Source organism: Notothenia coriiceps, unplaced genomic scaffold (genome assembly GCF_000735185.1).
Source record: "Notothenia coriiceps isolate Sejong01 unplaced genomic scaffold, NC01 NC01_scaffold00033775, whole genome shotgun sequence".
In the NCBI taxonomy this organism is placed as follows: Eukaryota; Metazoa; Chordata; class Actinopteri; order Perciformes; family Nototheniidae; genus Notothenia; species Notothenia coriiceps.
In genome coordinates, this window is record NW_011366476.1 from 39,005 (window position 1) to 51,738 (window position 12,734).

General features: G+C 40.8%; 1 protein-coding gene across 1 annotated transcript; it reads left to right on the forward strand.

Annotated features, from left to right (window-relative positions):
- Nucleotides 1-1,841: 1,841 nt before the first annotated feature.
- LOC104961791 (putative protein TPRXL) lies at nt 1,842-11,789 on the forward strand (the record flags this gene model as incomplete). The annotated part of the gene is made up of 3 exons (XM_010790130.1): nt 1,842-1,928; nt 2,593-2,716; nt 10,904-11,789. A coding segment is annotated over exon 3 (825 nt), but the record flags the coding sequence as incomplete, so codon positions are not given.
- Between the last annotated feature and the right edge of the window lie 945 nt (nt 11,790-12,734).

Consider the following 12,734-nt stretch of genomic DNA (forward strand, 5'->3'; position numbering starts at 1 on the left):
AAAGCAGCACTAACCAGCCAAAACGATACTTTTGGGGGCGTTTCGCTGCCTGTTTGGATCGGGATGGTCTCCAACTGTGAGGTGAGTGAATGCAGTTTGGTGCCTCGGACACACCAGCATAATACTGAGTGCTGCTGTGCTCTCCTATTTATATAATCAAATTTCCGTATTACCTCACCTTTATAAACATTATAGAAGTCGCAATAAGTCACTCAGATGTTTTGGCATACCATGACTGCGAAACAGCTCTTTATTTCAGGAACATTTCAGTTTCAAGACTCGCAACGTAAGCGTACTTCATAAAGTTGTGTATAATGGGAGGCCATATAACATCAACTCTTTAAGTTTAAAGGGCCAAGCTACCGTTATTCACCGTTAAATGTGCAGTGCCACAGTTCTCACACACTTGGCGCGGTGCTCTGTGAACACTGGCGTCACACCGCGGCTCTCTAGTATCTACTCTGTGGATATTTGAGGAGGCTAGCGAGATAAGGTAGTTAGCCGATGTGGGACGTCCACCCAGGGTACATGGACGAAGTTACCATGTTATTTAGGTATTGACCGTTGTCTTAACTTTGCACGTTGCTACCTCAGTCTAAAGGAACTAGGTTAGTTCTCGCCTCCTCTGTCAAACCTGCAATTACCGGACAACGCTCTTGTGTCTAAGTGGTTATCTAATACTGAATAACGTTTTCCCCATACTTTATGCGGAATACTTCAAATACATAGATATTTGCCTCAAGCGAGTCTGTTCAGCCCTATGTAAAACGGACACACTGCAGTGCAGCGAGTATGGCTTCTGTGCCAGTGTCGTCCCATCTCCTCCCAGCGTCATGTAATGCTATACCGCGCACAGAGACCGTTCACCACTCTGTATTTTTCCATTGTCTAATACACACATACCTCAACTGCTTTGCTTTGCTAGAACATTCTTGATTCGGTACTGGTGATGTATTTTTTTTTCATACATCAGTTTTTCAACTACTGTCACTGCCAACCAGTGTCGTCAAGTAACGAATTACATTTGTTCAAGTGCTGTACTTAAGTACACATTTGAGGGACTTGTATCTGAGTATTTCAATGTTGTGATACTTGGTACTTCTCCTCCACTACAATTCAGAGGTAAATCGTGTACTTTTACTAGACTACATGTATTTAATACCTTTAGTTACTTTACAGATTTGGTTTCATGATGTGAAATATAATTAACAATTATATAAGACTTTAGTTACACCTAAAGTAAATTCACAAGCTACGCTGATGTATACAAAGTCATTAAAGCTAGCTGCAGCTTTACCAGCTTTCATAACACTTTAATGCATCAATAATTATAATCAAAAAATATAATATGTATTATTCTTGAATGAGCCAATCTGCATAAAGATTACTTTTACTTTTGGTACTTTAAGTTTATTTTTATGCTAATTGTTGAACTTTTACTTGAGTAACATTTTGAATGCAGGACTTTTACTTGTAAAAGAGTTTTCCTATACTCTGGTACTTCTACTTTTACTCAAGTACAATATCTGGGTACTTCTTCCACTTCTGCTGCCAACACATGACCTAGTGTGGCAGTTTGGTACAGTATTGTTATGAAGTAGCACTATTACTTGAGGAATGCAAAGTGACTACATCTACTGAATCATGCCATTCATTTAAGATGTTAGCTCCCGTTAAAGAAGCCAATCTGCTGGCTACAGTAGTGCACTGGACTTGATGCCTAGTGATATAGCAATTTGGAATGCCACTGAGTGTTAAGTGACCTGTAGAGGTCATAGGCGCCTGCTATATTTACCGGCTCTGTAACTTGATCTGTGGCATTCTGGATCGCTGTGCTCATACTATCCTCTCACACTCCGGGGCCACAGCCTCCCAAGTAGCACCTCTTTGCTTTTTGTGTATCGGCCTGGCCACTCAGAACTACAAGGGTGAGGCTCCAACTAACCAACTTAACTGCTTAACTACCTGATTGTCAGTTGAATGCATGCTGTGTGTGCTGTTTGCTCAGCTGTAGGCCATGTCTTCCTGAGGAGAAAATAATAGAGGACAGGGCTAATGTTTCGGAAAGTTCCGGATTTTTCTAGCATGAGTTAAGAACCCGTGATCAACTCCTTGGGTGTAGCATGCCTACAGATGATAGGTGTTTGCATTGAATAGTAAACATGTAGCTGGTTGTGAAATATGCACTTGCCGCCTAATTAAGCTGTGCTACATGGAGTCAAACTATCAACTTTCTCTTTCTCATGCTTTATAATTGAGCAACTTTTCCAGATTTGATAATACGTGCCAAAGGATACATCCTCAATCTTTCATGGTGATATGAAATCCGGAGAATGTGTTGACCGTCGGCCTGTAGAGTCACTTCGAGCTGAACGTGTTTTCTGTAAAGTCAAACTATTTTCTGATAGAGACAGCCCAAAACAGATCATGGTTTTGTGTGATAGTTTGATATGTTTGACAGCTAACGATCTAATGATACTGTATGCATTTGTAAAACAGACACAAATGAATCATATTTCAATGTTGTTTGTTTACTTTTGTGTCCTCTGGGTTGAGTGGCATGTCATGTAACATGTCTGTGTGTTTCCACAGGAGTGATCAGCGTCAGAAAGCCAGTGTGTGTGCGTGTGTGTACACTGCGAGGTAGCAACAGTAGGATGAGCTGCCCAAGAGCCATCACAGCCCGCGGGGACTAACACACACTGAAACATAAACGGTAGGTCATTTAACTTGACACACATTTAACACTTTTACACACACAGAAAGTAAGAAAACATTAGCCACATTAGTTGTTAGTTGTGTTTTATTTGCTTATAAATGACTCAGAGAAATTACTAACAAAAGGTTGATGCTATGTGTCAGTTCTCCGTTTACAGCATGTAGACATTTAGACTGTGACTCTAATGAGGCATTGACGTTACAGCTTTCACACCCTTAAAAGGTTTTTGTGATGCTGGAAAGCATTGTCCAACAGTTTGGTCTGCACAAGCAAGAGAAGGCCAGAGAAAACAAATGGGTTTCATGTTGTGATTCTTTTTAAAGGGACCCAACTATTATTTTTGGGGTTTCCCCTTTCCTCTCTAGTGTGTTATGTAGGTTTATGTGCATGTCAATGGTCTGCAAAGGCTAAAATCCCTGTGTTCCCTCCAGAGGGAGTTTCTCCCCCCCGCCTGAAATTGTAAACCTTTGTTTACTTCTATGACATAATGACATCGCTATGTAACACTTGTGCTTCAATTGGCTAGCGCTCAAACACATTTTACGTGATAGGCTGAGGGGCGGGACATCTCTTAACGGTTGACAAATCTCAACAGAGCTGGCCGGCTAACCAATCAGAGCAGACTGGGCTCTGGTTTCAGACAGAGGGTGAAAAGAGGTGCTGCAGCAGAAGCAGTATGAACAAAAAAAAAGACCTTTTTGAACATTAAAGCATGGAAACATGTCAAAGTTGATGCACAAAATACAAATATAAAATTGTTGGCTGTTTAGGAGCTTAAGAAGCAACAAAAGCAAGTATCCCCTGTTTTCGGCCTTGAACTGTTAGAAATTGCTACTTAGGTGATCTGAAGCTCCTCCTCAAAGTCAGAGGGCACAACAATCCCTTCTAATACAGAAATGCCTGACATGTTGTGTCCAATATGTCAGAAGTCACATTTTAAAAATCAATTAAGTGACGGGGAACCAATGAAGAAAAGGCGTCTATATTTCGTTTTTTTTGTAAAGCAGGTTAAAACACCATACAATTGGCAAAGAATAGCTGTGCTTAAAAGTAACAGCACTATTTGAATAAAAATAATAAATCAATACCTCAGCCGGAATTAGCTTATTGCCAGTGGTGGAAACAAGCAGACTGTATTTGCTCATGTGCAACACTAAAGCTACATTTACCTTACTTACTTCTACTCCAGTACAATCCAGAGGAAAACATTGACTTTGTAATACATTAAAATAACACCTGAGTACTTACTTTTCAGAAGAATTCTTTCCATAAAACACATACAGTATGTTATGATACATTAAAAAGCAACATTAATGATAATAATAATAATAATAATACATGAGACTTATATAGTGCTTTTCTAAAAACTCAGGAGTTGCTGCTCCTTGTTCTGTTTTAGATATCTAGAGTTGTCCAACTGAGAATTCGATTTTCTATGGTGTTGTTAGTTAACAGTTTCAATCCATGTTTACCTCCTCTCCTCTTATGCCATTCACTGCAAATGTGCAATGCATTTACAATGTTTAAAGCTATGAAAATGATATAGTTGTAATATCACAACTTTACTGAAGTCCTGCCGGCTCGTAGGCAGTTTCTGAATAGGGAAAATGTGTTTTTGTGTAATGGTTTGAGCATTGTATTGTTTTCAAAGTATTTGAATAGCAATTTGACCTGCTTTATTATTACACATGGAATTTCTTTACATGGGACCTTTATGTAAATTTATCAGCGGAAAAGTTTGCACTTTAACTCGAAGACTAAGTAAGAAATATTGGATAAAGTAAAAAGAGTGATCTATTTTTTCTATCTAACCATCAACATTTTCAACGAAAATCATTTCACATTGGCCGGCTCGACCAATCATAGTCAAGTACCGGAACAATGTGCTTGTGTTTAAACCACTAATTGCTTTAAGCCACTTGTGTGTTTCTAATGCCTTTCTCTCAGTGGAATTGCTTTGATTGATTGATGTTTTAAATATTGAAAGCATTTAATTTACCAAATGATTAGTTGAATGAATAAAGAAGTGTGCCAGTGAGCTGCACAGACCAAAAGCGTGAATCAGTGTGTGGATTGAGTCATCTCTGAGGTCACTTTTGCTTTTATATGCTCTCATGTGAGTCACCAACAGATGGTGGTAATGATTAATGCTAATTGGCTGCTCCAATCCTGGTTTTGATATTGTAGAAAAGTGGTTGTGTAGCAAAGACATGTAGTGAGAGGTAAGAACTTCCTTGTGGCAAAACATTTAAGTGGAAACGAAAATGTTGTGTTTTGGAGTTTATTTGTTTTTTGTAAAGTCTGACCAAGGATGGGAAATGAAAGGTAACAGAGCTATATAGTCGGAACATGGAGCTTTGAAGGGCAGTACTGAAGGGCAATAGCATATCATCTTTACAGAACGTTTATTAGGCAGATATTTTATGTCCACTTTAATTTAGTGGTTTTATATGAAATTCTAAAATGTGTGCGTGCCAGCACTGTTTAGTACATTTATATTTGTCTTTGTATGTAGCTGTGAATTCATGATCTTACGGTATACAGTAACGCACTGAAACTCACTAAACTTGGCTGTAGGGGTATCAGTAGCTAGGGAACGCTGGATAATGTGCAACTATGGCCTTGTTAGTCTTGTTTTAATACGAAACACTTGGCACTGAGGTGGTAGTGGGCAGAAAGGAAGGGCAGAGGCGTCAGTGTGGCCCTCACAGACATCAGCAGTCTCTTATCCGCTCACATTTCAGGGTATATATAGCCTCCTGTAAGACCCGGCCAAACCCAGGACTGCCCAGAGACCCCCTAATAGCCACCATGTTGATGTCTAACATTGTCCATTATGGGAACACTATGGCTATGTTGTGTTGCATTGTTTTCTGTGTTAGCTTAAGCTGTTACTGCTGTTTTGTTTTATATTGCGGTGATGGTAACGATAGAATGTTTTTTTTAAGGTAAAGCTGCATTCAAATGATATGCAATATTCTCTTTGTTCACCACTAGTTTTGGCACAGAGCCTTGCAGTGAAAGCAGCTAGTCAAGTTGTGTTACTATCTGCTAGCTGTATAGCCTCTTACACACTAAACTGACACCAAAGAACACGTCCCGACGGAACGTCACCTCACGTCTCCTGCGTCTTGGCCATGATTCGCACTGAAACACACCGCAAAGACTTCAGCCGACGGCTAAGTAGCATGTACGAACTGCGCATGCGTGAGTGGCAATAACTCTCCTTACCAGCAGGCAGAATTGAGGGAGGCCAACTTTTTACATAACTTACCCGTTTTGTTAATAGTAGGGCCTAAAGTTACTTATTATTAGCTGGATCCATCGACTTAATGGCACTTCACAAACCTATTAGGGACATCACTGGATTACTTCCGTATTTTTGTTTGTCTATGATTGAGATGTCTCTATTTATATTGATAAGTCGCAATGGTAGTGACTTGTCAATCTGGGCTTCATTTACATAATACACAATTTGCTCAACGTTAGGTTGAGTCTTGTGTTAAAAAAACTGCTAGTTAGTTTAGTTTCTGTGGATACATCCCCTGCTAGCTTGTGGCGTTACTTACAGCTGTCATCATTCCCAGTGTCAAAGCTCACCTGGTCACTGTTGATTTCCCTCCCCTTTTTTTGCTAGTGTTCTGTTGTTGTTGTTTTTAGATTTGTTGTCTTTGTGTTTAAATGTCTCTTGAATTCAGTTCCAGGTAGTGAAAGCTTGGTTCCTGAAAAGTGTTTAGCTTGGCTCTCTGAAACCTGCCCAGTAAGTGAAACCTCATCTCTCCAGCCCTTTGCCAAAGATTGCCAGCAGTCAGCTGCTGAACTCCTCTCTCCCACCGCGCTCAGCAGCCACTTCTGGTGACAGCTTTCTTTATTCAGAATTAGTAGAAGCTTGGCAGACCAACCAGCGCTTTCATAGTAGTAAAATGTTATAATTTCACGTATGAGAATGGGCAATATGTCCAAAATCCTACCCTGATAGTTGTCAATTGTATATCTTTAAAATGACCGATGTGTTTTGGTAATTCAATAAATAAATGGTCAACTTTAATTTAATGCATAGTAAAGCTTATCGTTGTATACTCCTACATTTGTTTGCTATTTTATTTAAAACGTATAAACAGTATATATATATTTCTAGCTACACTAACTATGTTTACATACTGTACATGCACACACATATTGTACAGAGTAATCAAATTAGGGCAATAGTTAAAGTTAATTCAAAGTATTGGCACATAGCAATAAAGCTGAATGATTGAATTAATGCGGAAAATCCTTGACACTGCTGTTCGAAATTAATATTCCCAATTTCTTCTTTTGGTTTATCAACACTTGGGTTCCAAGTAGACATTTTCACTTGCCTGATACCATTTTCAACTCCGTTTTCTATTTCAAAATAGTAGATAAGTGGAATGTCGTATTTTCACACTTTCACATTCGATTTCCCTTGACTTCTCATTTGTGTTTCTATCTTATCCTGTTCTATAACTCTCTTGCAGCACATAGGTACATTTTTCTCATGACTTGGAGGGTTTTCTAAAGAAAGCAAAGGACTACAGAGCATAATGTGCAGCCACCAGTCTGCAGCTCTGATAGTAGTGTGTATTGGCCGGCTGCTACTTCGAAGTCCTTTGTGCGTCGGTAGCAAGAAAACAAATGCAGCATGTTGCCACAGTAGCTATGGTAACTACTGGTTATTACTGTGGTGGTGTTACTCCCACGGGCGTGATTTGCTGTTTACACTTCACTCTTCACTCAGCTCGCCCACCAGGCTAGTCCCAGCTTGTTTCTCTGCGCTGCCCCGGGTCGCTGGCTGCGCCTCAGCTGTGGGGCTACAGAGAGGTGTAGCTGGAAGCAGCTGGCCTAAGGTCGGAGGTTGAACCAAGGCCAAGGTGGTGGTGCCTCGGGTTCAGAGACGCTTTCCAGGATTCGCCAGTTCCAAAATATCGCTGATCCCCAATGAAGACACAGACCTCCATTTGAGATAATTTTGTGTTAACACATTATAATTCAATATAACCACTATAATATATAATATTTAATCTAAAGGCGCTGTATAAATAAAGTTATCCACTTTAAATATAATCATAAAACATGATAAAGTTCTTTATAGTTATTATTAAACTGAAATATTAAACTACCTTATTATATAACCTGGTCATAGTGTATGTGAATGTATATTATTACTCATTAAAAGCATCCAAATACCAGTTGAGTAACTCCACATTTGTTCACAAATCACATTATAATGCATTATGAACGTTTTTATAATGCATTGCTAACTATGGGAGTTATACATTATGATACTTGCAGAAAACCTAAGTGACTTAGCAGCAATTCTAACCTTTAACCTTCTAAGTCATTATAAAATGCTTTATTATTTGTCATAATGATTGATACAAAGCATTGTGAATACTTAAGAGTACTTGTAATTCAGATGATACACTATGAAAAGCAGGTATTATAAGTAGTGCTTTATGAGTGTGTGGATAATGCATTATACACAGTGAAAGCTAATTGGTCAGGTGAACAGGTGATTCAGTGCAGCCCAGCAACCAATCCAACCCATAATTGATCACAAAATAGCAATATTATAAATAAATACTAGAATATAAACAATTGGACAACGTGAATCACCACCTCTGATATTCATGGCTCTTACATCTTTTTGTCCGATTTTTCATCACCAACAAATACAACAATGGATAATGGCTAATCCGAAAACCTTGCTCATGCCAGAGTGTTGATATTATTCTGTTTCCTTTGGCATTGCACAGCCAAACATACCCTCTGAACATACCATACAAAATACCCTCTGCTGCTGCAACATTACAAAACCAACCAAGTGCATCTACCAAGCCTTTCTTTAGCTAGCTGACTTAGAGCAGGGCCTCTGTGCTATTAGCCTGCTAGCAATAAGTGAACAGCCACAACCGCCTGCCTGGCCTGTGTGTGTTTGGCCAGCGTGTTGGCATGTCTCCAACACGCTGCCTGTCTGCCTTCTCCAGATCCATATGCTGAATTATTGATTAAGCCGTGGTCACAGAGAGAGAGATGCAGAGGGAGAAAGCGATCGAGACCCAGAACGAGGGGAAATTACATTGAGGGAAGTTGGTGCATTCGGAAGAGAAGGCAGGGTGCCGAGGAGGAAGGGAGAGGGAGTTATAGAGAGAAGAGGGGAGAGAGACAGATTAAAGAAATAGGAGCCTCCCTCACTGAACCAAACACGGATCAGCAACACCAGATACTTTTATTTATTCAGACTCTGGCTGCTGAGCATGTGAACAAGAGCCTCAGCTGCGACAGGAACACACTGTGCTCTCTGCCTGCTCACCTCCGACTGCCGGACTGTCCCATTATAGCCGGGGGAGACACACACTACACCGAGAGACAGAGAGGGTGGATTTGCTATTTGAGATGTCATAATAGTCAGGAGAGATTATTTTACATTTTTATATTTATCTCCTTGATTTTAGAATAGGGTTGGAGTTGGGGGTCCCAATAGGTTAAAAAAAATGTTTGCCGTGCCTTGGTTGAGCATTAACTCAAGCATTAATAGTTTATCAGCAAACATGCTAGATAGTACTAATTATGTGAGATCTGTCTCTACTGGATTGTATGTCATGCTCTTTGAGTTGCGTGATGTGGGCTTATGGTAAAGGATGCATGTATAACAAGCCATGCGCTGTCAATGCCTGTTTATAGGCAGCAAGCGGCCCTATTATGCATATCCTATGTCCTATCATGTTAATATGTTGTGCCTCTACTGGGACATGTCTCCATGCTTTCATGTTAAAAAAGGTCTTTATTTTCCTCATACTGCCTGTGCTGCAGCATCTCTTTTCACCCTCTGTCTCAAACCAGAGCCCAGCCTGCTCTGATTGGTTAGCTAGCCAGCTGTGTTGTGATTGGTCAACCGCTTAGAGATGTCCCACCCCTCAACCGTACAATGAGTTGAAGAGCAAGCCAATAGAAGCGCAATTGTTACGTAGTGCTGTCACTCTGTTACAGAAGTAAACGAAGGAATACAGTAGCAGTGGTAAATATTAAACCAATTATGACTCAAATAATATTTAAAATGTTAAGTACATTTTTTAGAACCATGGTTTCTGATCCACAAGAGTCAGTTCAAATAATTAACTGTTATATTAGGTCTGTTGAATACTGTTTGTAGGCCGGTACTTCTCTTCAGCACAACAATACTTCATGCAAAATGATATTTTCGCATATTTTGCCTTTACTAAATATTGCACAGGAGTAATGCACTAGTTCATTTTGCGATTTTGATGGTGCGTTACATATTTAATGGTGCTATTCCATGGAAGTGTTTGCTGTCATGATGCATACACTGTAGCATTGCTATTGTAAACTCATCCTGAAGTGCACTAGTTATACTGATCTGGTTTACTAGATTATAACATAGCTTTCATTGCTTTTCCGTTTGCCTAATCATGAAATTATGATTGAATTGAACTGTAACACTCAGGCTCAATTACTACATGGAAGGAAAGGATTTTGTAGTTGGCCCGGCAACATCTGTCAGGGGCTGGAAGCAACATTACAGTAGCTTGCACAAACAAACTACCGGTATATATTTATAACAGGAAGCCTGCAGAGGAGCGTGAGCACTGATTTCTGGTTACATGCTTCAATTCTACTCACTGGGGTTTGAAATGTGTCAAAGACTCCATGATCTCTGTAAGCTAATGCTATGAAGACATCTCAGATCAATTTGCACTTACCACTTTATGTACCACGCAGAAATAACATCAACTCTTGACAGTGTTAGCACTTAAAGAGCTCATGATGTTCACTATGAAAGATTCTTGAAATAATGGAAGTTTATATTGAAGCTATATGTCCTCCTGAGAGACAGTGAAAAACAACACATAAAACACTTTAGAGCGCTTTGAATGAGTTATAGTAATATAAAGTAGATAATGGATTAAAGTGGTGTCAGTGTTTGGTAATGTGTTCCACAGTAACGTAGTATATATTTCCGGTTTTCATAATAAAGGCCAAAAAGCTGGAAGTGTTAAAGTCAGTGATGCACACTCGTGAGTCATTCTATCTTTGAAGCCCGTTTAATGCTTAGTGAAGCAAGGATAAATATTGCTGTAGTGTAAGTATTGATCTGATTGTTGCTGATGAACTAATACTTGTGTGTCTTTGCTGTGGCTGCAGTCGATGCAGTCTTCCAGAGGCTCTCCCTCCCTGTGGCTGAGAAACCAGCAGCAGCAGCAGCATGTCCCGCGTCTCCTCCACCGCCAAGCGCTACACTGGCCCTTCCTACAGCAGCCACTACAGCTCCTACGGCTCCTCCCTGACCCCAGGCCTTAGCTCCTACAGCGACCGGTCCTCCTACAAGTCTCCCATCTCCTCTTCCTCCACCTACAAGTCTCCCATCTCCTCTTCCTCCACCTACAAGTCCCCCATCTCCACCTCTTCCTCAGGTTACTCCTCCTCCTCCAGCTATCTGAGCAGCTCGGCCGCCCGCAGCCGCAACTACAGCACCTCCTCAGAACCTGACCGGGGTCGCACCATCCCACGTACTGACATTCTTGGGAGCAGCAGCCTCAGCAGCCGCCGGAGCGAGAGCCTCAGCAGAACCCCCATAAAGAGCTACGGCGGGTCGGGTCTGAGCGGGGGGTCAGCGTACACCGGCTACAACTCTTACTCTTCTTCCTCGGCCCAGTCCAGCTACCTCTCTTCACCGTCGGCCTCCAGCATCTCACTCAATCGACGGAAATCTGTCTCCCAGACTGACTTGAGCAGGGACCTGGCCTCTCTAGGCCTCAGTGATGCCTCCTCCTCATCCTCCAGCCCGTCTTCTTCCAGCAGTGCCCTGCGGAGCTACCGCAGTCGGGCCACCGATTTGGCCAACTCGTATGGTGCGAGCTCCCGTATCGGCTACTCGGGCCTGTCGCGGAGCTCTACTCAGGAGGCCCTCTCGCGGAGCTCCACCCAGGAGGCCTTCAGCAGCAGCAGCAGCAGCAGCAGAGCATACAGCTCTTCATCATGGGAGCCGAGCAGCAACAGGGTGTCCGACTCCCCAACCAGGGACTCCACGGTGAGAGAATGTTCTTGGTGCTCATGCTGGCTTGAAGGTTGTTGATTTGATTGGGGTTCAATGCTGCAGATTGGATCAGTATCAAAGGGTTGAGTAAGGCCGAATGTAGCCGTAGCTGGGCACTCTGGGTCCTTTTCTTTAGTTTAACACACTTTGTAAAGCCCATCAATGTTTAAGGCTTCCGAGAGTACTGGATTTGACCAAATGGGGGCACTATTGTTCAAATTAAATGTAAAGCATTTGAAGTCCTGATATAATAACCTGACATGTCTCTAATGCCCAAGTTTAGAGGGTTACTTTACAAATGAAATCTGTTACAATAACCTAAATGTAATCTGAGTATCAAAATATAAAAGTAACCTGATTACTTTCTGTTACTATTGGATTACCTCAATATCCAATTTAACCAAATAAACACACAAAAAAGAACAACGTGACCTTAGAAAAGGAGAACACAAGATCAAAAATGCTATAATTGATAGGAAAACCTGCCTTTCATTAAACATATTAAGGCAGTAGCCTATACACCAACAATGAAACACATGAGCACAAACTACAGTTAAAAAAAACAGAAATAAAATCTGAGCTGACAGAAAATGCTTCTTTTTAGTTTAATACACACATACAGCTCACACACATTGGTTCATTTTCAGCAAAGAAAGTGAAAACCATAAATCAGATTCAGGCAGCAGGCGTATAGATTCACACTTAAAATATTAGGCTATAGAACAGTACAGCTTACAGAGAAGGAATCAAATCTGATCCTTTTACAAGAAACAATATGCTCTTTTGAGTTTTTTCGTCATTGTAATCCTGCTAGTAATCCCTAATTTATAGAAATGCAAAAGTAATCTGATTATGTCTTCTTTTAATGTAACTGTTAGGGAATACAGTTACAGATTACCTAACACTGTTAACTTTAATCCGTTAACAATACGTCCGAAG